At 46.1% G+C, this 25,938-nt stretch overlaps 1 protein-coding gene across 2 annotated transcripts; it reads right to left on the bottom strand.

Annotated features, from left to right (window-relative positions):
• Window positions 1–1,644: 1,644 nt before the first annotated feature.
• On the bottom strand, window positions 1,645–23,095 carry LOC311117575 (solute carrier family 45 member 4-like). Of its 2 annotated transcripts, none has more exons than XM_084157538.1 (8): window positions 23,000–23,095; window positions 16,989–17,625; window positions 12,828–13,016; window positions 12,307–12,486; window positions 10,468–11,726; window positions 10,011–10,110; window positions 9,459–9,670; window positions 1,645–3,764 (listed from the first exon to the last, which is right to left on the bottom strand). In XM_084157538.1, the coding sequence occupies exons 2-8, from the start codon at window positions 17,212–17,214 to the stop codon at window positions 3,378–3,380; spliced, it is 2,553 nt and encodes an 850-aa protein (XP_084013664.1). In that variant the 5' UTR covers window positions 17,215–17,625; window positions 23,000–23,095; the 3' UTR covers window positions 1,645–3,377. The 2 variants fall into 2 exon arrangements, with proteins under 2 accessions (XP_084013664.1, XP_084013665.1); XM_084157539.1 differs by lacking the exon at window positions 1,645–3,764 and adding an exon at window positions 7,455–7,552.
• Between the last annotated feature and the right edge of the window lie 2,843 nt (window positions 23,096–25,938).

Genomic DNA, 25,938 nt, shown 5'->3' with positions numbered 1-25,938 from the left:
CGCTCTTAACCACTAAGCTACCTGCCGCCCCAAGACAACTTTATTGGCCAAGAAGCATGTGATCAAATTCCATGTTGCTTGTCAATCACACACAGGTAGCTACTGTGCATACATCACCGCCAAAGCATATGAATGTTTTCGTGAAAATGAATAGGCTTAACTTCTATCAGAACGTAGCTACATAAAAAAAAAAAGTCTAAACATAAAGTTAGTCTTTAACTGATTTATTTCAAATGCAAAGCAATGATCTTCACCAACCTGTTGGTCCATCGGTAATCAAAGATCAAGGGCCAAAGTCACTGACATTCGTCTGAATGAATTTGTAGCCACAGAAAGCGACAGTCAAAACACCTCTGTAAACACTGCAGTTGAATGGCTCTTCCAAGGAAATGCTGTTATCTGTCTTACTACGATTGACAGTGTGCTGCTTCCTGCTTTCAGAAAGGATACAAAATCATGTGCACTGAGGAAACAGTTTGGAAAAAGGCAGTCGCTCCTACTTTTGTAAGGAATTCAAAACCTTATGCATTCTAATTTGCTGTCGTAGAAGTTAAGACACTGCGTTGCCTACTTAACAAAGCGGCTGTATTAAATTATGTCAGAAGACTCATTCGGTTTCTCAATCGACTTTGTTGTTATAATGCCATCTAGTGAGCAATTTGTAACATTGTAACAATTCAACAATGCAACAACATTCAATGTAAGTTGAGTGTTACCAAAGTTGCAATAATAGTATAAAGATTCTGCTTTTTCAAAGGCAACCACTGCTGGTTATTTTAAATCAATTTGCACACGTTTGGGGAGGGACAGCATTTTGATATTTAAAGGTGCATTCATTACCTATTCTCCATTTGTACATAAATACCTTGTTAATTAACAGTGTTAGGGTCAGCAGGTTAGTTGTTAACAGGGTTAGAAGGTTAGTTAACAGGGTTAGCAGGTGAGTTATCAGGGTTAGGGTTAGCAGGTTAGTTGTTAACAGAGTAAAACACATCTGTACAGTTCAACAGCAGAAGGGAATATAACATTTCCACTTTGACAAAATCATTGCTCGACTTTGAAACCAAAATGTTGAGATAATTTATCTTATAAAGATTGATACTTGAGTGTGACCAATTTGATTCCCAAACTATTCACAACCAGTTAGACATTTGTATTTTCCCCATTACAACCAAACCTCTCAATTTACAGCTGTTGACAAGTAAAATGTACCAAAAAAACACAATGTTCCTTTTCCACTTTCTAGAGCCAGATGTTCCTGCTGGCTGTGATGATGGATCATCTTCATTAGTGAACCCCGTAGCAAAACGCTTTGCAACGGGACACTTTTCTTATTGGATAATTTCAGGTAGGTCTGTCCCCCGTTTCCACCCTTTTACTTCCATTTCATTCCTAGTGAATACGACCCAGGCTACCTACCACCCCACGTAGATGGAACAACTCCTCAACCCAATACTCTGGGCCTAGGAATACCTTCTAGGCTCACACAGCTCGTTAGATGTACATGCCCTGTAGGACTCTATTCAAAAGTAGTGCACTACATAGGGAATAGGGTGACATTTGGGACACATACCGTTAATCTCTATATAGATTGTTCAACAGATTTGCGTTAATGTTCTGCCAGATAAATAATGACACACACTGTCACGTCTTAAAGTTTATTGTGCAGCTTTTGCAGTTGTTAAACATAACAACTTTTATTGTATGTTACCCTGTGGAGCAGATGGTTCAGAACAACAGAGGGACACTTACTGCAGCACAGTATAGGGTTTCTTCTATGCTGGATGGGCCCAAAGGCATCTTATGGTCATAGACCATTTTAAAGTACTAGTTGTAGTATGAAATCTAGTATCCTTCCATGCAGCATACTATAATGGATTATTACAAAATTATCCCTTTTAAAACATTAATGCGTTAGCATGTAAGCATCATCACTTCAGCATTTTATTATCTTAAGGCTGAAAACGTTTATCCAACTCTGTAATATAAACAGTAGGCTATAGGCCACTCAACCCAGTCAATGGCAAATATGAGCTACAAAAAGTTATGTCCTGAATGGTTCTTTGGACCTTTGGTGAAACCTGGACATCATATTGTCTGATGCAGCATTTCTGTGCTGTATACTACCCCTGAGCGTTTTCATGATATACATGTCAATAGACAGTAGAAATACAGTTAGTGGAGGGTGTTTATAATAGGGAATGTAACTGAATGACCCTGAACTGGATCCTCTGTGGCTGCAGCATCTTTAGTGAGGTCACAGTAAGATAGAGACCTATATTGTTCTGAACTGGATCCTCTGTGGGCTGCAGCATCTTTAGTGAGGTCACAGTAAGATAGAGACCTATATTGTTCTGAACTGGATCCTCTGTGGCTGCAGCATCTTTAGTGAGGTCACAGTAAGAGAGAGACACCTATAGCATTCTGTCTGTGGGGAAACTACGTTTCGGTCATTCCAACCATTTTGTACAATCACAAAATAAAATCAACAAAACATGTTTTCAACGTAGAAATGCAGTGAAAATATTCACATGTGCAGTCTAAACAACCATCTACAGAAATAGTCCAAGTCACATTTAAGACAAAAAGAGAGTCCAGGATTAGATCCTATGTGCATGACTAAAAAAAAGAGTCCAGCATTAGATCCTATGTGTATGACTAAAAAAAGAGAGTCCAGCATTAGATCCTATGTGTATGAGTAAAAAAGAGAGTCCAGCATTAGATCCTATGTGTATGAGTAAAAAAGAGAGTCCAGCATTATATCCTATGTGTATGAGTAAAAAAGAGAGTCCAGCATTAGATCCTATGTGTATGAGTAAAAAAGAGAGTCCAGCATTATATCCTATGTGTATGAGTAAAAAAGAGAGTCCAGCATTAGATCCTATGTGTATGACTAAAAAGAGAGTCCAACATTAGATCCTGTGTATGACTAAAAAAAGAGAGTCCAGCATTAGATCCTATGTGTATGAGGTGGATAGTCTGATATTGCCTCCTGCAGGCCTTTCAAACAGTGAATGAGACCCAAATGGCACCCTATTCCCTGTTTAGTGCACTACATTTGACCAGAGCCTTATGGACCCAGGTCAAAAGTAGTGCTATTTGGGATGCAGCCAGTGAAACCACAAACTCTAGAACCCCATGAGGAGGAGAAAAACACAAGGCCTCTGTACAACAGCCATATGTCAAGAATTGCACAACAATGTGTTTAATGGAACAGTCCATCCCACTGCCACTCGTGCGACTAGTGAGTGTTAAGGTTTGTTCACAGTCTTTCTCCACTAGATATCTGTGCAGAGGAAAGAAACGAGACAGAGAGGAAGCCACTTTATGACTATTGAGATGCCACCAGTATTTTGTCCGTCCCCTCTTCTTCTTCGTTAAATAGTGGACTCGTGGTTTGCTGTGCTGCTGCTGCCCTTGGGCGTCGTTTTGAGCAGGACTACTGGCTCTTGCATACTGCTACCGCTGGGGCCTGGTTCTGGGGCCACCAGGGCCTGAGCCCCTTCCTCTCCATAACCCTCCTGGTCCTGCGTGGTGGTGGGAGTGGAGGAGGCTGGGTAGATGACCAGGAAGGTGGAGGTGAGGAAGCCAAGGAAGGAGCCTCCAGAGGCCATCATTGGGATGACCCGCACGCTGTCCACCGCGTCCACAACCGCGCTCAGCGCAGACGCAACCAGGATCTGGGCAATGTACACCTGGCACGACAGTATGGCACAGTCGATGCCGAAGCCTCGTCGCGAGTTCCCCGGACTGTGGTGGATGTACTGGGGGAAAGATAGGAGGCAAAAAGCTGTTACCTTTTTTACTAATCTCTCACGTCAGATACAGTACATGATAGGCTATTACCTAGTAGGAAACTCAATTATCATCAGATTGGCCTATAATGTGCAACATATCCATATAAAGTAGTTTTTATTAAGAATATGACCAGTTTGAAAGTGTACCGACATCCTTGTTCTCATGGTACTGGCCTAGCAGAATGTACTAACTAGGTCTGTTAAGATCTATAGTGAACCATAGTCATCTACACTGAGTGTACAAAACATTATGAGCAGCTGCTCTTTCTATGACAGACTGACCAGGTGAAAGCTATGAGCTTATTGATGTCACCTGTTAAATCCACTTCAATCAGTGTAGATGAAGGGGAGGAGACAGGTTAAAGGAGGATTGTTAAGCCTTGAGACAATTGAGATGGATTGTGTATGTGTGACATTCAGAGGGTGAATGGGCAAGATAAAATATTTAAGTGCCTTTGAACAGGGTATGGTAGTAGGTGCCAGGCGCACCGGTTTGTGTCAAGAACTGCAACGCTGCTGGGTTTTTCAAGCTCAACAGTTTCCATGCCCCGACAAAATGAGGCTGTTCTGAGGTGTTCCTAATGTTTGGTATACTCAGTGTATAGTCTCATTTAACCCTACAAGACATGTGGACATGTAGTTACATTTACATTTACATTTTAGTCATTTAGCAGACGCTCTTATCCAGAGCGACTTACAGGAGCAATTAGGGTTAAGTGCCTTGCTCAAGGGCACATTAACGTCATTTAGCAGACGCTCTTAGCCAGAGCGACTCACAAATTGGTGCGTTCACCCTATAGCCAGTGGGATAACCACTTTACAATTGGGGGGGGGGGGGGTAGAAGGATTCCTTTATCCTATCCCAGGTATTCCTTAAAGAGGTGGGGTTTCAAATGTCTCCGGAAGGTGGTGAGTGACTCCGCTGTCCTGGCGTCGTGAGGGAGCTTGTTCCACCATTGGGGTGCCAGAGCAGCGAACAGTTTTGACTGGGCTGAGCGGGAACTATGCTTCCGCAGAGGAAGGGGAGCCAGCAGGCCAGAGGTGGATGAGCGCAATGCCCTCGTTTGGGTGTAGGGACTGATCAGAGCCTGAAGGTACAGAGGTGCCGTTCCCCTCACTGCTCCATAGGCAAGCACCATGGTCTTGTAGCGGATGCGAGCTTCAACTGGAAGCCAGTGGAGTGTGCGGAGGAGGGGGGTGACGTGAGAGAACTTGGGAAGGTTGAACACCAGACGGGCTGCGGCATTCTGGATGAGTTGTAGGGGTTTAATGGCACAGGCAGGGAGGCCAGCCAACAGCGAGTTGCAGTAGTCCAGACGGGAGATGACAAGTGCCTGGATTAGGACCTGTGCCGCTTCCTGTGTAAGGCAGGGTCGTACTCTCCGAATGTTGTAGAGCATGAACCTGCAGGAGCGGGTCACCGCCTTGATGTTGGCGGAGAACGACAGGGTGTTGTCCAGGGTCACGCCTAGGCTCTTCGCACTCTGGGAGGAGGACACAGCGGAGTTGTCAACCGTGATGGCGAGATCATGGAACGGGCAGTCCTTCCCCGGGAGGAAGAGCAGCTCCGTCTTGCCAGGGTTCAGCTTGAGGTGGTGATCCGTCATCCATACTGATATGTCTGCCAGACATGCAGAGATGCGATTCGCCACCTGGTTATCAGAAGGGGGAAAGGAGAAGATTAGTTGTGTATCGTCAGCGTAGCAATGATAGGAGAGACCATGTGAGGATATGACAGAGCCAAGTGACTTGGTGTATAGGGAGAAAAGGAGAGGGCCTAGAACTGAGCCTTGGGGGACACCAGTGGTGAGAGCACGTGGTGCGGAGACAGCTTCTCGCCACGCCACTTGGTAGGAGCGACCGGTCAGGTAGGACGCAATCCAGGAGTGAGCCGCGCCGGAGATGCCCAGCTCGGAGAGGGTGGAGAGGAGGATCTGATGGTTCACAGTATCAAAGGCAGCAGACAGGTCTAGAAGGACAAGAGCAGAGGAGAGAGAGTTAGCTTTAGCAGTGCGGAGAGTCTCCGTGACACAGAGAAGAGCAGTCTCAGTTGAATGACCAGTCCTGAAACCTGATTGGTTTGGATCAAGAAGGTCATTCTGAGAGAGATAGCAAGAGAGTTGGCTAAAGACGGCACGCTCAATAGTTTTGGAAAGAAAAGAAAGAAGGGATACTGGTCTGTAGTTGTTGACATCAGTGGGGTCGAGTGTTGGTTTTTTGAGAAGGGGAGCAACTCTCGCTCTCTTGAAGAAGGAAGGGACATGGCCAGCGGTCAAGGATGAGTTGATCAGCGAGGTGAGGTAGGGGAGAAGGTCACCGGAGATGGTCTGGAGAAGGGAGGAGGGGATGGGGTCAAGCGGGCAGGTTGTTGGGCGGCCTGCAGTCACAAGTCGCAGGATTTTATCTGGAGAGAGAGGGGAGAAAGAAGTCAAAGCATAGGGTAGGGCAGTGTGAGCAGGACCAGCAGTGTCATTAGACTTAACAAACGAGGATCGGATGTCGTCAACCTTCTTTTCAAAGTGGTTGACGAAGTCATCCACAGAGAGAGAGGAGGGGGGGGGGGGGGGGGATTCAGGAGGGAGGAAAATGTGGCAAAGAGCTTCCTAGGGTTAGAGGCAGATGCTTGGAATTTAGAGTGGTAGAAGGTGGCCTTAGCAGCAGAAACAGATGAAGAAAATGTAGAGAGGAGGGAGTGAAAAGATGCCAGGTCGGCAGGGAGTTTAGTTTTCTTCCATTTCCGCTCCGCTGCCCGGAGCTCTGTTCTGTGAGCTCGCAGTGAGTCATCAAGCCACGGAGCTGGAGGGGAGGACCGAGCCGGCCGGGAGGATAGGGGACACAGAGAGTCAAAGGATGCAGAAAGGGAGGAGAGGAGGGTTGAGGAGGCAGAATCAGGAGATTGGAGGGAGAAGGATTGAGCAGAGGGAAGAGATGATAGGATGGAAGAGGAGAGAGTAGTGGGAGAGAGAGAGCGAAGGTTGCGGCGGCGCATTACCATCTGTGTAGGGGCAGAGTGAGTAGTGTGGGAGGAGAGCGAGAGAGAAAAGGAAACAAAGTAGTGGTCGGAGACATGGAGGGGAGTTGCAGTGAGATTAGTAGAGGAGCAGCATCTAGTGAAGATGAGGTCAAGCGTATTGCCTGCCTTGTGAGTAGGGGGGGACGGTGAGAGGGTGAGGTCAAAAGAGGAGAGGAGTGGAAAGAAGGAGGCAGAGAGAAATGAGTCAAATGTGGACATAGGGAGGTTGAAATCCCCCAAAACTGTGAGGGGTGAGCCATCCTCAGGAAAGGAACTTATCAAGGCGTCAAGCTCATTGATGAACTCTCCAAGGGAACCTGGAGGGCGATAGATGACAAGGATATTAAGCTTAAATGGGCTAGTGACTGTGACAGCATGGAATTCAAATGAGGAGATAGACAGATGGGTTAGGGGAAAAATTGAGAATGTCCACTTGGGAGAGATGAGGATTCCTGTACCACCACCCCTCTGACCAGATGCTCTCGGGGTATGCGAGAACACATGGTCAGACGAGGAGAGAGCAGTAGGAGTAGCAGTGTTTTCAGTGGTGATCCATGTTTCCGTCAGCGCCAGGAAGTCGAGGGACTGGAGGTTGGCATAGGCTGGGATGAAGTCAGCTTTGTTGGCAGCAGAACGGCAGTTCCAGAGGCTGCCTGCGACCTGGAACTCCAGGTGAGGGGTGCGTGCAGGGACCACCAGGTTAGAGAGGCAGCAGCCGCGCGGTGTGGTGCGTTTGTGTAGCCTGTGCAGAGAGGAGAGAACAGGGATAGGCAGAGGCATAGTTGACAGGCTGTAGCAAATGGCTACAAAAATGCAGAGGAGATCGGAATGAAATGAGCTAAGCATCTGGGAGAGGAGAGAGCAGGGCCTCCCTCACCAAAAACTTCTACCTCAGAAACTAAAATTGTTTCACTGAACCACCCGAACAAAAACTCTCCCAACTTCCACCTTTAGAAATCAGAATTGTTGTGAACCACAGCGGTTCAATGTTTAAAGGAATAGATTCAACCCACTTTATTCAGCTAGCTAACTATGACACCATAGCTAACTAGCATGCTAGCATCCAATAACACACAGTTTAACACACAGTTTAGCACCAACACTTGGTCACAACAAACCACCAATAGTGTGTTAACTAGCTAACTAGCATGCTAGCATCCAGTAACACACAGTTTAGCACAAACACTTGGTCACAACAAACCACCAATAGTGTGATAACACACTAAACAGATCATTCGTGTCTGTGTCAAGTTCCTTTCATGACGCAGCAATGATTAAACGTTGGCTAGCTAGGACAAGTATATTGTATTTAGCTACTACAGTACAGTTAGCTGGACGTGTTGGGTAGCTAGCAATGGCCACTGTGTTGACTTTGTTTGAAGAACGGCTAGCTAGCTAGCTTCGTGCTACACCCGGCACACAATGGCTACTGTGTTGACTCTGACTGTTCGAAAAAACGGCTAGTTAGCTCGCTTCGTGCTACAGCCGAAGACACTGCCAAGACACACCAATAGTATGATAACACACTAAACAGATCATTCGTGTCTGTGTCAAGTTCCTTTCATGACGCAGCAATGATTCAACGTTGGCTAGCTAGGACAAGTATATTGTATTTAGCTACTACAGTACAGTTAGCTGGTCGTGTTGGGTAGCTAGCAATGGCCACTGTGTTGACTTTGTTTGAAGAACGGCTAGCTAGCTAGCTTCGTGCTACACCCGGCACACAATGGCTACTGTGTTGACTCTGACTCTGTTCGAAAAACGGCTAGTTAGCTCGCTTCGTGCTACAGCCGGCACGGCCGAAGACACTGCCAACCTGCAGTAACTACCCACAACAACCCACGATACCTAGCTATGACGCCGTAGCTAACTAGCAAGCTAGCATCCATTAACACACAATTTAGCACCAATACTTGGTTACAACAAACTGCCAAGAGTGTGTTAGCACACTAAACAGATAATTCATGTCCGTGTCTAGTTCCTTTCATAACGCATAACGCAGCAAAAATTAAACGTTGGGTAGCAGCACATTAACATTGGAAACAGCTCTCCACCGTTGCTAATCGTTACCAGTAGCTACCCGCTAGCTAGCTAGCCTCGTGCTTCGATACTAACCTACAATTACCTACGGAAACCTACAATAACAACAATACTAACCTATAATAAATACAATACCTAACTACAACTAACTACCTACCTACGATCTAATACATGGTTAAGCTTTACTCAACACCATATGAGAAGCTTACCTCCTGCTTACCTCCAGCTTACCTCCAGCTTACCTCCAGCTTACCTCCAGCTAGTTCTATGTTAACATTTAATAGAAAGGACATGAGACAGAAATCACGTAACGGCTCTGCTACACTACAGCCATTGGACGTTTGGCATTGCCTTCATCCATTAGCCATTGAAGGAATGTATCAAGAATGGTCCACCACCCAAAGGACATCCAGACAATTTGACAACTGTGGGAAACATTGGAGCCAGCATCCCTGAGGAATACTTGATACCTTGCGGAGTCCATGCTCTGACAAATTGAGGCTGTTCTGAGGGCAAAAGGGGGGGTGCAACTCAATATTAGGAAGGCGTTCCTAATGTTTTGTACACTCAGTGTATAGTGATCTATAGTGAACCATAGTGATCCTCACCTGCTTGTTCTCGTGGTACTGGCCCAGCAGAGCGTAGGGGCAGTAGGAGATACTCATGGAGATGATGCCCATGGTACTGATCATCACCATGGCAACGTAGACGTTAGGGAAGATCGCCATGACTGCGGTTCCCAGGGAGAAGCCCAGAGTACCCAGGATGTAGATTACCTTAATGCTCAGGTCGTAGTTGTCCAGGTACTTCTGGAGCACAGCTGTCAACAAATACAACATACGCAACATTATTAAGTTGGCACAAATGAGTTGCATTAAGTAGCATGTACTTTGTACTTCCTACTCACTTTACTGTTTGTGAGTCAAGTCCTCACTCTCACCCCTACTATGCTGTCCATACTGTACATGTTGCCTTAATGTGTTTATTGCATGTGGCTGTCCATACTGTACATGTGGCTGTCCATACTGTACATGTGGCTGTCCATACTGTACATGTGGCTGTCCATACTGTACATGTGGCTGTCCATACTGTACATGTGGCTGTCCATACTGTACATGTGGCTGTCCATACTGTGTATTTCTCTAAAGAGTAGGACCTACCTGAGCAGACTGCAGCGGTAGCAGCATAGACAACCAGTCCCCAGCAGCCCATCTGAACCCCTTTATGGTAGTTCTGCAGTTCAGTGGAGTTAGCAGGAGCCTAGATGGAGGAAATAGGACATACAGAAGTCCACAAACTGACAAAGACATTTGCGGCGCAAAATTCTGCATATTCTCAGAATTGTAATGTTGTACCGTTAAAAACAATACATTGGCATTTAAAAGAACTTGAGCCCTTGTCAGTAGGGTTCCCTGTCCTGCAGAGGGGAGACAGAGAATACAAAAGAAGAGAAGTAGTAATAGAAAAGGAAGGAAAACAGGAACAGTAGATTATTGGGTAGAAGAAAGATGGACAAATAAAGGAAGAGTTTGCTCATTCTCTTACTGAAATGAACTATAAACTATAATGAACTACAATAAACAATGAACTACAATGGAGGACTGGACCGGTTCTTACTGTGGGTTTTCCAGCATAGATGACCTGTCCCATGAAGTCTGTGTAGAAGACTGCCTCAGCGATGATAGAGAACCAGGTGAGGAGATGACAGACGCAGAGCCTCAGCAGCTGGGGGGGCATCTTCAGCATGGACAGCCACAGCAGCTTGACCGTGGTACCCCCCTCGGCCCCGTCGTCGCTCTCAGAGTCACCGCTGGACAGCGTGCTGCTGCTCTGCTGGAGCTCCCTCCTCTCCTGCCGCCTCTGCATGTGCTCGTAGATGTCGTTCATGCTCTGCGAGGCCTTGATGCGGAGGTTGGCGCCGGCCGGATTGCCCATGGTGTTTCTGCGGTTGCGGTAGCGTGCTGAACCCACGCGGCCATAGTAAGAGAATGTAAATGAGGGCTGGCGGTAGAAGGTGTGGGGGAAGCGGCGTGAGCCGGCGGTGGTGCTGGTGTTGGACGGCCTCATGCCTGGCATACGGCCCTGGCTGTTGGCACCGCGGGCCGTGTGGTTGGAGGGGACGGCCGTGGCCCCTGAGGCCCCGTTGAGGCCCTTGGCTCCCTGGTTGGCCTGGTTGTCAAGCAACATGTACTCCCTGCTGTAGTAGGGGGAGGGGTCCTGAAGGAAGAGGGGCAGCTGGCTGTCTGCCTGGACCTGGGGCTGGGGACCTTCCTGGTCCTGGATGCCCGAACCGCTGTAGTGTGTCTGAGGGGTGCCTGGGTAGAAGTCCTGGGGGTGGTCCTGGGGGTAGTCCTGGGGGTGGTCCTGGGGGTAGTCCTGGGGGTAGTCCTGGGGGTGGTCCTGGGGGTAGTCCTGGGGGTGGTCCTGGGGGTAGTCCTGGAAGATGGAGGGCTCGATGTCGGCCAGGAAATGACCATCCTGGTCCAGGTCGGAGTCCAGCTCAATGGTGGCGTCAGGCATGGCCAGCACCGAGTCACTCTTACTCCTCACCCTGTCCACGTTGATGAAGACCTCTCTCGTTGACTGGGCGTCCTCCTCTCCTATAATGTCCAGCTGGGGTATACTACGAGGCCCCGCCAAGCCCCCCTTCAGTTTTCCTGAAGAGGACAGTCTGTCGGAGTCTCCCTCTCCCGGAGTGTCATCACGAGCCTCAAAACTCTCCTCCTTGATACTGAACATGTGTAGAATCACAGATATGGTGAAGATGACGGCAGCAAACACAAACAGGATCTGCTCCTGGGACTTGAAGGCCGTGCCCAGGATGGTGCTGGTCCAGTCCAGGCCACCCAGCATGTAGCCGACCGCTCCTCCCAGCCCTGCCAAAAACACAATGTCAAAACAATGTTATAGCTAGCGACATTATGAGTTTCTCGGTGCTCGAAATGCCGATGATAAATGAGTTTCATTATGTGTTTTTGTTTATTTCCCCTCAGGGAATCATCACGGGAGCAATCGTGACCAATAAAGGTAAAGATTGTATTTGTTTAGAGGGAGCACCATGTGTCCTCACATTCCAAACATGTCGCCACCGATCATACACACCAGCTTCAACAACATTAAAATGCAAAGAACTCAAAAGTCACACGAGACATGACTTTGATAGCTCCCTTAATGTAACATTGTGCAAGAAGAACCGTTATAGAGTAACTGTGGATTTGGCATTCACCACCCCCAGTTACATAGTGATTCTATAAAGTGTCTTAGTGGTCTCTCCTCCCGCCCTCTCCCTGCCTCCTCCTCAAAACATCAGACGAAAGCGGAGAAAGAGAACAGGATATGAGGAGAGAAAATGTGCTTGTAGGGTCCTTAAATCCTCTTCTCACTTCCCTCCGAACACAAAGAATCACGGACAGACTATTGGGAAGCAGCCAATACAACTACGGCAGCATAGTGTACCTGCAGAGAAGGCATGTATGTTGAGGGCCATGTCCTGCTCCTCTGTGTCGGCTACATCCAACAGGTAGGCTCTGATAGGCCCCTCTGAGGCGTCTGCACTGAAGTCCAGTAGCACCACACCCAACACCGTCAGCACTATCCCAACGGGCTGACTGTTGGGAACGTCCCCGAGGGCTAATCCTAGAGCATACAGAACAATACCAATAATAATGCATTTATTTATATAGCATAGTGCTTTCATTACAACGAATCATCATCTTTACAATACAGAAGAAAATATCATTTGTAGCCGATATACAATTTCTTATGAGCATCTAAGGGAGGTTCACATTTATAATATATGATGATTAAATAGTGCCTACGTCCCACATTGCACCCTATTCCCTTTATAGTGCACTACTTTTGACCACAGGGCTCTATGGCTCTGGTCAAAAGTAGTGCACTTGATAAGGAATAGGGTGCCATTTGGGACTCTGACAGTATCTCCCTCAAAACTAAGTACCAATGGATACTACGCTCACCTATGAGGGACCCATTGAGGAAGAGAGAGACTCCCAGTAACACCCCCACACAGAGTGCCAGGATGAAGGGTCTCCTGCGGCCCCATTTCAGGGTGCAGCGGTCGCTGGCTGAACCAATGAGAGGGGTGAGGATCAGGCCCAGGATGGGGCTCAGGAACCATGTCAGGCTGTAGTACTGCTCTGGAAGACCTGGGAGGATAAAAAAACAAACAAAAAACTTCAGTCAATATGCTTAAGGCTTTGGCCACAGAGAGACTGATCACGGATTAAATCGTATTAGCATTCATCAATGAATTGTTTTTGTCTGTCAAAAGTTCAGCTATTACAAAATATTTTGCCTGCAGCCTAAAGGGCGTTCTTCATAGTAACACTACAGGCTAGAAACACAGAACCACAGCAATCAGAGCTTTTAATCAACAATGACGAATGCTGAATCACAGTCTAGCCATTCCATAGTCACTAGCAGGTTTGGTGAGGAAATGCATTTCAAATCGGGGCGTGTCAGGTGAGGTGAAGTGAAAGGAGGTTTGTGGGTAGCTGGAATCATCTCAACGTAATGTGTTGTTCACCATCACTCTCCACTCTGATGTACTGTAGACCGTGGCTCAGAACTAGGCTGTTTTACTGAGCAGTATAGTGAAGGCTATGCTACCGATGCTCTACTTCAGTAGGCCTACACATTAAACAACAATCATTGTACATCTCCCACTAGAATGTGTGAGAATGTGTGTTAGAGAATTGTCACTAAAAAGGAAAAACAAGAGGACCTGTTTCTACAAGCCGGTTGTTCATTAACCTAGATAGAGTCCTCACGCAAGACAACTTGCTGGAAGTATGGAAACAAACTGACAATCTTTATCGCTGCAAGACTTCCCCCTGTAGGAACGCTACAGTGAAATAGGCCTTGCAGAGCTATGGCAACAACAGAACAGAGATAGTGCAACTGGAAACACAATAAATGGCAGCTTTCTATCCTCTTTCAAATGCTAGGTAGAGTGCACGTTTGAATTTGATCAGGAAAGGCTAAATGCGTAGCTTGTTGCGTTTATGGAGTGGAATGCACTGAATGTGACCTAGTTTGTTTCTCAGTCTGAGCAGTAAAATGGCTATTGAAATGTCACTGGCTTCTGGACAGACTTTTATAACTCTCTCAGAACATCAACAACATATGAGAAGATGGCATCAAGTCAGATGTTCTCACCAACATGTCTGTGAGATTGTCCTTCTCATAAATACCAAGGAAAAGTAGTTCAACGTAGGCTACACGTCAGGGGCCCGTAATGAATGACTGGGACTAGGTTATACTCAAGGGAATAGTGGGAAATGTCACCAAGACTTAACCTTTTACACTCATGGGAATTTGCCTATATGGATAGGGCTAAATTGAAATGTTTCCTACAGAACAAAATATGAAAAGCATATGCATAATCTTGGTAGCAATTGAAAGGGAAGAGTTTAGAGATAATGGGACAATTACTAGACCAAAGGAGAGTACACAACAAGACTGAATCCAACCGTTACACACTGTTGATTTTACATTTACGCCACTTTTCGCCATATTTGTTGATAACGAAATCTGAAAATACTCTGGATACATTCAGTAACATGCTCCTGCAGGTTCATGCTCTACAACATCCGTAGAGTACGACCCTACCTCACACAGGAAGCGGCGCAGGTCCTAATCCAGGCACTTGTCCTCTTCCTTCTGGACTACCGCAACTCGCTGTTGGCTGGGCTCCCCGCTTGTGCCATCAAACCCCTGCAACTTATCCAAAACGCTGCAGCCCGCCTGGTTTTCAACCTTCCCAAGTTCTCTCATGTCACCCCGCTCCTCCGCACACTCCACTGGCTTCCAGTTGAAGCTCGCATCCACTACAAGACCATGGTACTTACCTATGGAGCAGCAAGAAGAACTGCCCCTCCCTACCTTCAGGCTATGCTCAAACCCTACACCCCAACCCGAGCACTCCGTTCTGCCACATCAGGTCTCTTGGCCCTCCCAGCCCTACAGGAGGGCAGCTCCCGCTCAGCCCAGTCCAAGCTCTTCTCTGTCCTGGCACCCCAATGGTGGAACCAGCTTCCCCCTGAAGCTAGGACAGCAGAGTCCCTGCCCATCTTCCGAAAACATCTGAAACCCTACCTCTTCAAACAGTATCTTAAATAATCCTCCCCCCCTTCTAGCTCTGACTCTACTGACAGCTACGTTATTGAGGAAAACATTTATTTCTATGCCTGTAGTATGTGGTTGTCCCATCTAACACTGTTTGGCTTGCTTGTATGACATCAAAGTGGTATTTAGTATAATCCTCAACGTCTCATCTTTCAAAATACAGAGTCATCTTAATTTACAGCATTTCCCTCACTCAGACAACAAAGAATTTGCAAAAGTTGACCAATTAGCAGTAGGTATAGGTGCTCAAGTCCAGAACAGCTCATGGGTCAAAACCCATACAGAGCTGTGAAGCGCAGAGCCAGAGCTCTGACGTCATGTATAGCATGTTACTGTACAGCCACTGAGCTCTGACGTCATGTATAGCATGTTACTGTACAGCCACTGAGCTCTGACGTCATGTTTGGCATGTTACTGTACAGCCACTGAGCTCTGACGTCATGTATAGCATGTTACTGTACAGCCACTGAGCTCTGACGTCATGTATAGCATGTTACTGTACAGCCACTGAGCTCTGACGTCATGTATAGCATGTTACTGTACAGCCACTGAGCTCTGACGTCATGTATAGCATGTTACTGTACAGCCACTGAGCTCTGACGTCATGTATAGCATGTTACTGTACAGCCACTGAGCTCTGACGTCATGTATAGCATGTTACTGTACAGCCACTGAGCTCTGACGTCATGTATAGCATGTTACTGTACAGCCACTGAGCTCTGACGTCATGTATAGCATGTTACTGTACAGCCACTGAGCTCTGACGTCATGTATAGCATGTTACTGTACAGCCACTGAGCTCTGACGTCATGTATAGCATGTTACTGTACAGCCACTGAGCTCTGACGTCATGTATAGCATGTTACTGTACAGCCACTGAGCTCTGACGTCATGTATAGCATGTTACTGTACAGCCACTGCGTTCCAATTTAGGTGCTTATTAGTGCCCAAATCTGCCATTTTCAACCAGTATACGGGTACGAGTGTAAAGGGTTACAAAAACAAACTTTTACCAGTATTTCAAAACATTATTATGTGCACTCACATGTTTACTTCTATTATGATAATCCTGAAGGATCTGATTTAGATAAGCCTATGTTATCCAATACTAGTTCATTTGTAGCTAACCCTTTGCTGTGTGAAAATGTCTTCCTACAATGTTCATCATACATTGAAAGAAATGTGGAGCTGTTCCATGCTGTGTAGATAAAGATAGCCTAGAGACCTATTATCCATGTATCCTAAACTGTACATAGACATTACATCATAGGGACGGAGTTTGGCAAATCCCATTACTACAAAATTCTTCCCGGCGGGAAAACAGGCTGCCAAATGTGCAGACACACATTCTTGCCCTACCTACCAAACTTTGTAGAAGCCATTGTTATTTTCTGCATTGGTGGCAAACCTAGTAATGGCCCCTGTCGGTTATATTTACATTTACGTCATTTAGCAGACGCTCTTATCCAGAGCGACTTACAGTTAGTGCATACATTATTCATTTTTTAAATTTATTTTTTTAATACTGGCCCCCCGTGGGAATCGAACCCACAACCCTGGCGTTGCAAACGCCATGCTCTACCAACTGAGCTACCTCCCTGCCGGCCATTCCCTCCCCTACCCTGGACGACGCTGGGCCAATTGTGCGCCGCCCCATTGGTCTCCCGGTTGCGGCCGGCTACAGCAGAGCCTGGATTCGAACCAGGATCTCTAGTGGCACAGCTAGCACTGCGATGCAGTGCCTTAGACCACTGCGCCACTCGGGAGACACAGGTTATACTGCCTGTGCATAGTGTGCAGATAGTTAACATAGCCCCACATAACTCCCAGCCCTTATGATGGAGTAAACCTAACAGAGACTGGGTCGGGACCAATATTTGGTAACCAATTGGCAAACAATTATCCAAAAGTGTGAAATACATATATGAAATGCCTTAGTTTTAACTCGACCACAAAAAATTGATCAACAAACACCCTCCATTGGTACCCACCTATTTGCAGTAAGACTGGTGTGACCAGGGCTGTCTCCATGGCGTAGCAGAACTCTCGTCCGAACATGACAGCTCCATGCATGACCCACTTGCGCAGGGGGATACGCCCCCCCCCTGCACCCTCAGCCAGAGACCCATCAGGACTCTCCTCGTCCCGCTTCTTCACTGGCATCTCCACCACATCCTGACCTGGCAAAATGTCCAAGTCAGCCTTCTGGGGGACCATGGTCGCATGGAGATAGAAGTTATCACTGTTCCCCTAAGGCCTTAATGTAGTTTATGGTGCTGTCCGATCTGAGGCAGCTGTAGTTTCCCCTTTATGTTCAATCAGAGGACGTCTTTCTAAACAGCAACACTATACATCAAGGAAAAATCCTGTTTTTCTTTAGTTCTTTCGAGGTACTTTTGACAGCAATTCATAAGGCTGCGTGGCAAAACGCGGCTTTGTAAGAGATTCGTTCTCTTCACTCCTGGCTGCTGTACTGAATACAAATCCATATTAAGTGCCATTCAGATAAAGCCCATTTCATGATGTCTGTAGAGGGGAGGCTGAGGAGGTTGAGTGGGTGGGGGAGACGGGGGCCGGCGGTGGTGGACAACGTTCCTCTGTAGAGCCCCATGGGAGTGACTCATTAATCTGTAGAGGGGACACAGACAGACAGATACAGACAGTGTCAGACAGACAGCAAGAGCATGTTAAATGTGCAACCAGAGGAAAAGCTCTCCCTCGTGACCATAATTCTATCCTCCTGATTCCTGCTTATAAGCAAAAACTAAAGCAGGACGCACCAGTGACTCAGTTAATAAGGAAGTGGTCAGATAATGCAGTTGCTAACCTACTGGACTGTTTTGCTAGATTCAGACTGGAATATGTTCCGGAATTCTTCCGATGGCATTGAGTACACCACATCAGTCACTGGCTTCATCAATAAGTGCATCGATGACGTCGTCCCCACAGTGACCGTACGTACATACCTCAACCAGAAGCCATGGATTATAGGCAACATTCGCACTGAGCTAAAGGGTAAAGCTGCCGCTTTCAAGGAGCGGGACTCCAACCCGGACGCTTATAAGAAATCCCACTATGCCCTCCGACGAACCATCAAACAGGCAAAGAGTCAATACAGGACTAAGATTGAATCATACTACACCGGCTCCGACGCTCGTCGGATGTGGCAGGGCTTGCAAACTATTACAGACTACAAAGGGAAGCACAGCCGCGAGCTGCCCAGTGACATGAGCCTACCAGACGAGCTAAAATCACTTCAATGCTCGCTTCGAGGCAAGCAACACTGAAGCATGCATGAGAGCATCAGCTGTTCCGGATGACTATGTGATCACGCTCTCCGTAGCAGATGTGAGTAAGACTTTTAAGCCAGTCAACATTCACAAGTCCGCAGGGCCAGACGGATTACCAGGACGTGTACTCCAAGCATGCGCTGACCAACTGGCAAGTGTCTTCACTGACATTTTCAACATGTCCCTGACTGAGTCTGTAATACCAACACGTTTCAAGCAGACCACCATAGTCCCTGTGCCCAAGAACACTAAGATAACCTGCCTAAATGACTACCGACCCCCGTAGCACTCACATCTGTAGCCATGAAGTGCTTTGAAAGGCTGGTCATGACTCACAACACCATTATCCCAGAAACCCTAGACCCACTCCAATTTGCATACCGCCTCAACAGATCCACAGATGATGCAATCTCTATTGCACTCCACACTGCCCTTTTCCACCTGGACAAGAGGAACACTTACGTGAGAATGCTATTCATTGACTACAGCTCAGCGTTCAACACCATAGTGCCCTCAAAGCTCATCACTAAGCTAAGGACCCTGGGACTAAACACCTCCCTCTGCAACTGGATCCTGGACTTCCTGGCGGGCCACCCCCAGGTGGTAAGGCTAGGTAACAACACGTCTGCTACGCTGATCCTCAACACAAGGGCTCCTCAGGGGTGCGTGCTCAGTCCCCTCCTGTACTCCCTGTTCACCCATGACTGCATGGCCAGGCACGACTCCAACACCATCATTAAGTTTGCCGATGACACAACAGTGGTAGGCCTGATCACTGACAATGATGAGACAGCCTATATGGAGGAGGTCAGAGACCTGGCCGTGTGGTGCCAGGATAACAACCTCTCCCTCAACGTGACCAAGACAAAGGAGATGATTGTGGACTACAGGAAAAAAAGAGGACTGAGCACGCCCCCATTCTCATTGACGGGGCTGTAGTGGAACAGGTTGAGAGCTTCAAGTTCTTTGGTGTCCACATCACCAACAAACTATAATGGTCCAAACACACCAAGACAGTCGTGAAGAGGGCACAACAAAGCCTATACAACCTCAGGAGACTGAAAAGATTTGGCATGGGTCCTCAGATCCTAAAAAAGTTATACAGCTGCACCATTGAGAGCATCCTGACTGGTTGCATCACCGCCTGGTATGGCAACTGCTCAGCCTCCAACTGCAAGGCACTACAGAGGGTAGTGCGTACGGCCCAGTACATCACTGGGGCCAAGCTTCCTGCCATCCAGGACCTTGATACCAGGCGGTGTCAGAGGAAGGCCCTAAATATTGTCAAAGACTCCAGCTACCCTAACCATAGACTGTTCTCTCTGCTACCGCACGGCAAGCGGTACCGGAGCACCAAGTCTAGGTCCAAAAGGCTTCTTAACAGCTTCTACCCCCAAGCCATAAAACTCCTGAACAGCTAATCATGGCTACCCAGACTATTTGCATTGTCCCCCCCACCCCACCCCCTCTTTTACACTGCTGCTACTCTGTTTATTATCTATGCATAGTCACTTTAACTCTACCCACATGTACATATTACCTCAATTACCTCGACTAACCGGTGCCCCCGCACATTGACTCTGTACCGGTACCCCCTGTATATAGCCTCCCTGTTATTTTATTTTACTGCTGCTCTTTAATAATTTTTTACTTAACACTTATTTTTCTTAAAACTTCATTGTTGGTTAAGGGCTTGTAGGTAAGCATTTCACTGTAAGGTCTACACCTGTTGTATTCGGCGCATGTGGCAAATAACATTTGATTTGATTAGTATGTTAACCCAGACATAACCCATAGTCAATAACGCCTTTATAACCAATACACATCTTAGTGTTACGGACTCTGGAAAGGCCGATTTAGGCTAGTATTATGGCAAATTGACAGTTTACACCTATTTTATATTTTGAGTGGTCAGCAGTACAAATACAATAATGGCATTAGTAGCTAGTTGGGTCAAGTTTAATGATGCACGTTCAGCTGGGATGTTGCCAAATAGATAAGCAGAGCTGCTGCTGTAATCAGCCCTATTACTATAAAATTACACCTGCAATTAGGCTACTGTACTGTGTCAACCCATTCAGCTGTAGGAGAAAGTTCCTCAGATTGGATGAAGGAAACTCCATCCACGCAATCATGAAACACAAAAACTCAGTTAGTGCGTGAACTTGGGTGAACTAGCGGTCCTGTAGGAGTTCCAGAAGCTGTGAGATGAGAGAATAGTGTAGGCCTAGAAAGATAGATGTCCATTATGTGCTTCTAGTCACTGACCTTGCTTTGAGGGTAGATGAGGTAGCTAGCAACAACCCAAACAGGTGGCCTACTGCTCTAAGAGAGATTGAACTACATTTTATATAAATTTAAAAAAGACGGCTGGGATTTCCAATAAGGTCTTACAGTAATCCCTGTTCTGGAGAAAAGTACCACACAAGAAGTAGCCCCAAACTTCTTAAACTATGTTTTCTAAAGATCCTCATATGGAAAGTTACCTTGAAGTACCCACCCCCCAATGCTCCACCCAGTCTAGCTAGCTAGCTACAATATTCTCATGAGAAGAATAGTTGAGCGGTCGGAAATCCTGCTCATCGCTCATGGGGTGGTGCTTGTGTACCGCTCCACGTCCATTCCAACCGCTCTGCTAAAAGCCGCTCCTCTCTCACAGAAAAAAAACTGCAGCTCCAAATTCGCTCCATTCATTAAAATCACAATTTAACCAACAGCCATCCATTTTTGTGACTACCTGGACCTACCGTTTGGTTTTGAAGTATTGAAACCAAACCATATGATTTGAATGAAAAGTATTATAATAAACATGAAAAAAAATAGAAAAGAAGCGCTCATCATTTCAAATAGGGTACATGTAATATTAAACAGCATATACAGTGCATTCGGAAAGTATTCAGACCCCTTCCCTTTTTCCACTTTGTTACGTTACAGCCTTATTCTAAAATTGATTAAATTAAAACATTTCCTCATCAATCTACACACAATACCCCATAATGACAAAGCGAAAACAGGTTTAAAGAAATGTTTGCAAATGTATTAAAAACAGAAATACCTTATTTACATAAGTATTCAGACCCTTTGCTATGAGACTCGAAATTGAGCTCAGGTGCATCCTATTTCCATTAATCATCCTTGAGATGTTTCTACAACTTGATTGGAGTCCACCTGTGGTAAATTCAATTGATTGGACATGATTTGGAAAGGCACACACCTGTCTATATAAGGTCACACAGTTGACAGTGCATGTCAGAGCAAAAACCAAGCCATGAGGTTTAAGGAATTGTCCATAGAGCTCCGAGACAGGATTGTGTCGAGGTACAGATCTGGGGAAGGATATCAAAAAAATGTCTCCAGCCTTTGGGAATCTCGCTCCGCAAATTGGGCATGCTCCGCTCCTCACTCCGCTCACATACTGACTCCGGTACATTTTATTTTATTTAACCTTTATTTAACTAGGCAAGTCAGTTAAGAACAAATTATTATTTACAATGACGGCCTACACCGGCCAGACCCGGACGACGCTGGGCCAATTGTGCGCTTCCCTATGGGACTCCCAATCACGGCCGGTTGTGATACAGCCTGGAATCGAACCAGGGGGTCTGTAGTGACGCCTAAAGCACTGAGATGCAGTGCCTTAGACCGCTGCGCCACTCGCTGCGCCACATAGGTGGGGGGCAGGGGCACTCCAATACAGTAGGTGGCGATAATGCACCATAACGTTGGATGCCAACCACTGATAAACCCCAGAGAAGAAGAAGAGGCAGGGGCAACAACGGTAGCTAAATATAGCTAGTACACACCGGGCACTGTTTTCCTGAAGTTCTGTTATGACAGGTGTTCGGCAGACGGGAGCAAAGGACACTCTGTGCTAGCTAGCTAACTAGCACACTTGCTAGCATAAGGTGTCGCGCCCCCCGCCCCCGCCTACCGGAGTAGCTAGCGATAGGTGGTGGCGACACCGGTAGGCAAAAAACTCATAATACTTTTATTTACATTTTGACCCACATTCGAAAGTGTCACCCAAGCATGAAGATGTCCTGTTTGAGGAGGGGGCGTTCATGCAGGAACCAATGGGATGCTCGAGGGGGGCGTTCCTATAGATGCAGTAATGCCCACATGCAGGAACGCCCCCTTATTGCGGGCTGCAGTTGCACATTATTGGTTGGGACCATTATTTTATACCTCAATGGTTCGGACACGTTTAAGACAGGACTGGTCAGGATGCTGACTGGCTGGTTCTTTATCTCAGAAGTAAGAAATAAGTATTTATCATCATCAACAACAACTTGCTAAATTTGCGAACAGCTAACGTTACAGTAGCTAGCCAAGTTAGCAGGCTAGCTCTTTAGGAGCTCTTTTGCAATTCCTCAGTCTGTAACGTTAGCTAGCTAACTATGTTCTGGCATGCGCTACCGATATATCATGGGTATCATTAGCCCCATATCTAACGTCAAAGCCCGCTATATTATAGACCATCTCCGCTATTAACGTTGGTGTGTATATTGTATAAGCTGTCTGGAACGCTAATGATACACCTGACAACTAACAGGTGTATTCACATGCTTAGACGGTAGCTAACTAGCTAGTTAACGTTAGCTTTGAAGCTAGCTACAGTATTTTAGCTAGCTATGGTGAATCTAAACCGTAGATAACCTGCTGACTTGTGATGGGCTACCGACTGCTGTCATAAAAATACACATCGAACATACCTGATCCCTTTTTCCAATGTAAATAAGTATTCAAGTTCCTTTCTTAGTCGCCCGTGTGCCTGAGTAGCCTCAGCTTGCTAGTTTTTTTCGACACGCTGCTGCCCAGTCCAATGCCAAATGCATTGCCCAATCTCATTAATTGCCACCGTAAAAAAGCAGTACCTACTGACATCACTAAAATCGATGACCAACTGCTCTAATTCTATCGAATGGGAGGCAAGCTTGGATGCTATTCAACAAATGTACACAACATTCAGTAGCATTTTTTGTCCAATGGACAACCAGTCCTATGATAATTGTAACAAACATAATAATAATTGAGTGGATTAATATAGCGCTTTTCTACGGGAACTCAAAACGCTTTACATAGTAAAGGGGAAACTCACCTCATCCACACGGCGACCATTTTTGTGCCAGAATGCTCACCACACATCAGGTGGAGAGGTGAGTGATATATGCCAATTAGGAATGAGGGGGATGATTAGGTGGCCATGATGGAATGGGACCAGGTTGGGAATTTAGCCATGACACCGGGGTTAACACCCCTACTCTTACAATAAGTGCCATGGGATTTTTTATGACCACAGAGTGTCCCAGACAAAACAAGGCACCCTACACAGGGCAATGTCCCCTTCACTGCCCTGGGGCATTGGGATTGCCTTAGACCAGAGGGAAGAGCGCCCCCTACTGGCCCTGTAACAGTAATGAAAACTAAATGAAACAACGTTTTTGCTATAAAATCAATAATGTTTTGTATGTTTTATTCTATATGTTTTTGGACAATTGGTTTGGTAATATTTGCCAGTAATATAAGCTTTGCATAAAACCAGTTTCGGAGAAGGCTGAAGAGATATATGTTTTGTGACAACAATGTCACATGAATCTACAGAAGCTGTTTATTATATATTTATATTTGTTTCCAATGCAGTAGAATATTACTCGTCTATTTTGTCAGTGGTCCATAATATCTAGGATAAAAGTAAACAAATACTCCTCAAATGATAATTGTACAGTATAAATAAATAATACAGGAGCAACTGGTATAACAGTTGCAATAAACAGGTTATAGGTCGTATGCAGTGTCAATGCCCTCCATCGTGACTGGTGTAGGCCAACACAGGAAGAATAAAGTTTCTCATCTGAAAATGTCTTCAAGTACTTAAATCTCCAAGCCAGCAATAGGCTACAATATACAGTATGCAGGAAAGCATTTTCTCAAATGGGAGAATAGCCTACTGTAGTATGTCCATTGCACTCCAGAGTCTCACAGTTAGGCAATATACAGTGGGGGGGAAAAGTATTTAGTCAGCCACCAATTGTGCAGGTTCTCCCACTTAAAAAGATGAGAGAGGCCTGTAATTTTCATCATAGGTACACGTCAACTATGACAGACAAATTGAGATTTTTTTTCTCCAGAAAATCACATTGTAGGATTTTTAATGAATTTATTTGCAAATTATGGTGGAAAATAAGTATTTGGTCACCTACAAACAAGCAAGATTTCTGGCTCTCACAGACCTGTAACTTCTTCTTTAAGAGGCTCCTCTGTCCTCCACTCGTTACCTGTATTAATGGCACCTGTTTGAACTTGTTATCAGTATAAAAGACACCTGTCCACAACCTCAAACAGTCACACTCCAAACTCCACTATGGCCAAGACCAAAGAGCTGTCAAAGGACACCAGAAAAAAATTGTAGACCTGCACCAGGCTGGGAAGACTGAATCTGCAATAGGTAAGCAGCTTGGTTTGAAGAAATCAACTGTGGGAGCAATTATTAGGAAATGGAAGACATACAAGACCACTGATAATCTCCCTCGATCTGGGGCTCCATGCAAGATCTCACCCCGTGGGGTCAAAATGATCACAAGAACGGTGAGCAAAAATCCCAGAACCACACAGGGGGACCTAGTGAATGACCTGCAGAGAGCTGGGACCAAAGTAACAAAGCCTACCATCAGTAACACACTACGCCGCCAGGGACTCAAATCCTGCAGTGCAGGACGTGTCCCCCTGCTTAAGCCAGTACATGTCCAGGCCCGTCTGAAGTTTGCTAGAGTGCATTTGGATGATCCAGAAGAGGATTGGGAGAATGTCATATGGTCAGATGAAACCAAAATAGAACTTTTTGGTAAAAACTCAACTCGTCGTGTTTGGAGGACAAAGAATGCTGAGTTGCATCCAAAGAACACCATACCTACTGTGAAGCATGGGGGTGGAAACATCATGCTTTGGGGCTGTTTTTCTGCAAAGGGACCAGGACGACTGATCCGTGTAAAGGAAAGAATGAATGGGGCCATGTATCGTGAGATTTTGAGTGAAAACCTCCTTCCATCAGCAAGGGCATTGAAGATGAAACGTGGCTGGGTCTTTCAGCATGACAATGATCCCAAACACACCGCCCGGGCAACGAAGGAGTGGCTTCGTAAGAAGCATTTCAAGGTCCTGGAGTGGCCTAGCCAGTCTCCAGATCTCAACCCCATAGAAAATCTTTGGAGGGAGTTGAAAGTCAGTGTTGCCCAGCGACAGCCCCAAAACATCACTGCTCTAGAGGAGATCTGCATGGAGGAATGGACCAAAATACCAGCAACAGTGTGTGAAAACCTTGTGAAGACTTACAGAAAACGTTTGACCTGTGTCATTGCCAACAAAGGGTATATAACAAAGTATTGAGAAACTTTTGTTATTGACCAAATACTTATTTTCCACCATAATTTGCTAATAAATTCATAAAAAATCCTACAATGTGATTTTCTGGATTTTTTTTTCTCATTTTGTCTGTCATAGTTGACATGTACCTATGATGAAAATTACAGGCCTCTCTCATCTTTTTAAGTGGGAGAACTTGCACAATTGGTGGCTGACTAAATACTTTTTTCCCCCACTGTAAATCCATCTCTCTCTGAACACTGAACATCCCATTCCTCTCTCAGTCTTCCCA

Source organism: Coregonus lavaretus, assembly GCF_964263955.1.
Source record: "Coregonus lavaretus genome assembly, chromosome: 3".
Classification (NCBI taxonomy): domain Eukaryota; kingdom Metazoa; phylum Chordata; class Actinopteri; order Salmoniformes; family Salmonidae; genus Coregonus; species Coregonus lavaretus.
This window is presented reverse-complemented; position numbering and strand designations above follow the sequence as displayed.

Excerpts from the sequence above, each read along its gene's own strand:
- LOC311117575 (XM_084157538.1), bottom strand. The coding sequence starts at position 17,214 with ATGGTCCCCCAGAAGGCTGACTTGGACATTTTGCCAGGTCAGGATGTG. Across the intron at positions 11,727-12,306 it reads CATACATGCCTTCTCTGCAG|GGCTGGGAGGAGCGGTCGGC; the intron begins GTACACTATGCT and ends TGTTTTTGGCAG. Across the intron at positions 10,111-10,467 it reads TCTATGCTGGAAAACCCACA|GCTCCTGCTAACTCCACTGA; the intron begins GTAAGAACCGGT and ends TCCTCCATCTAG.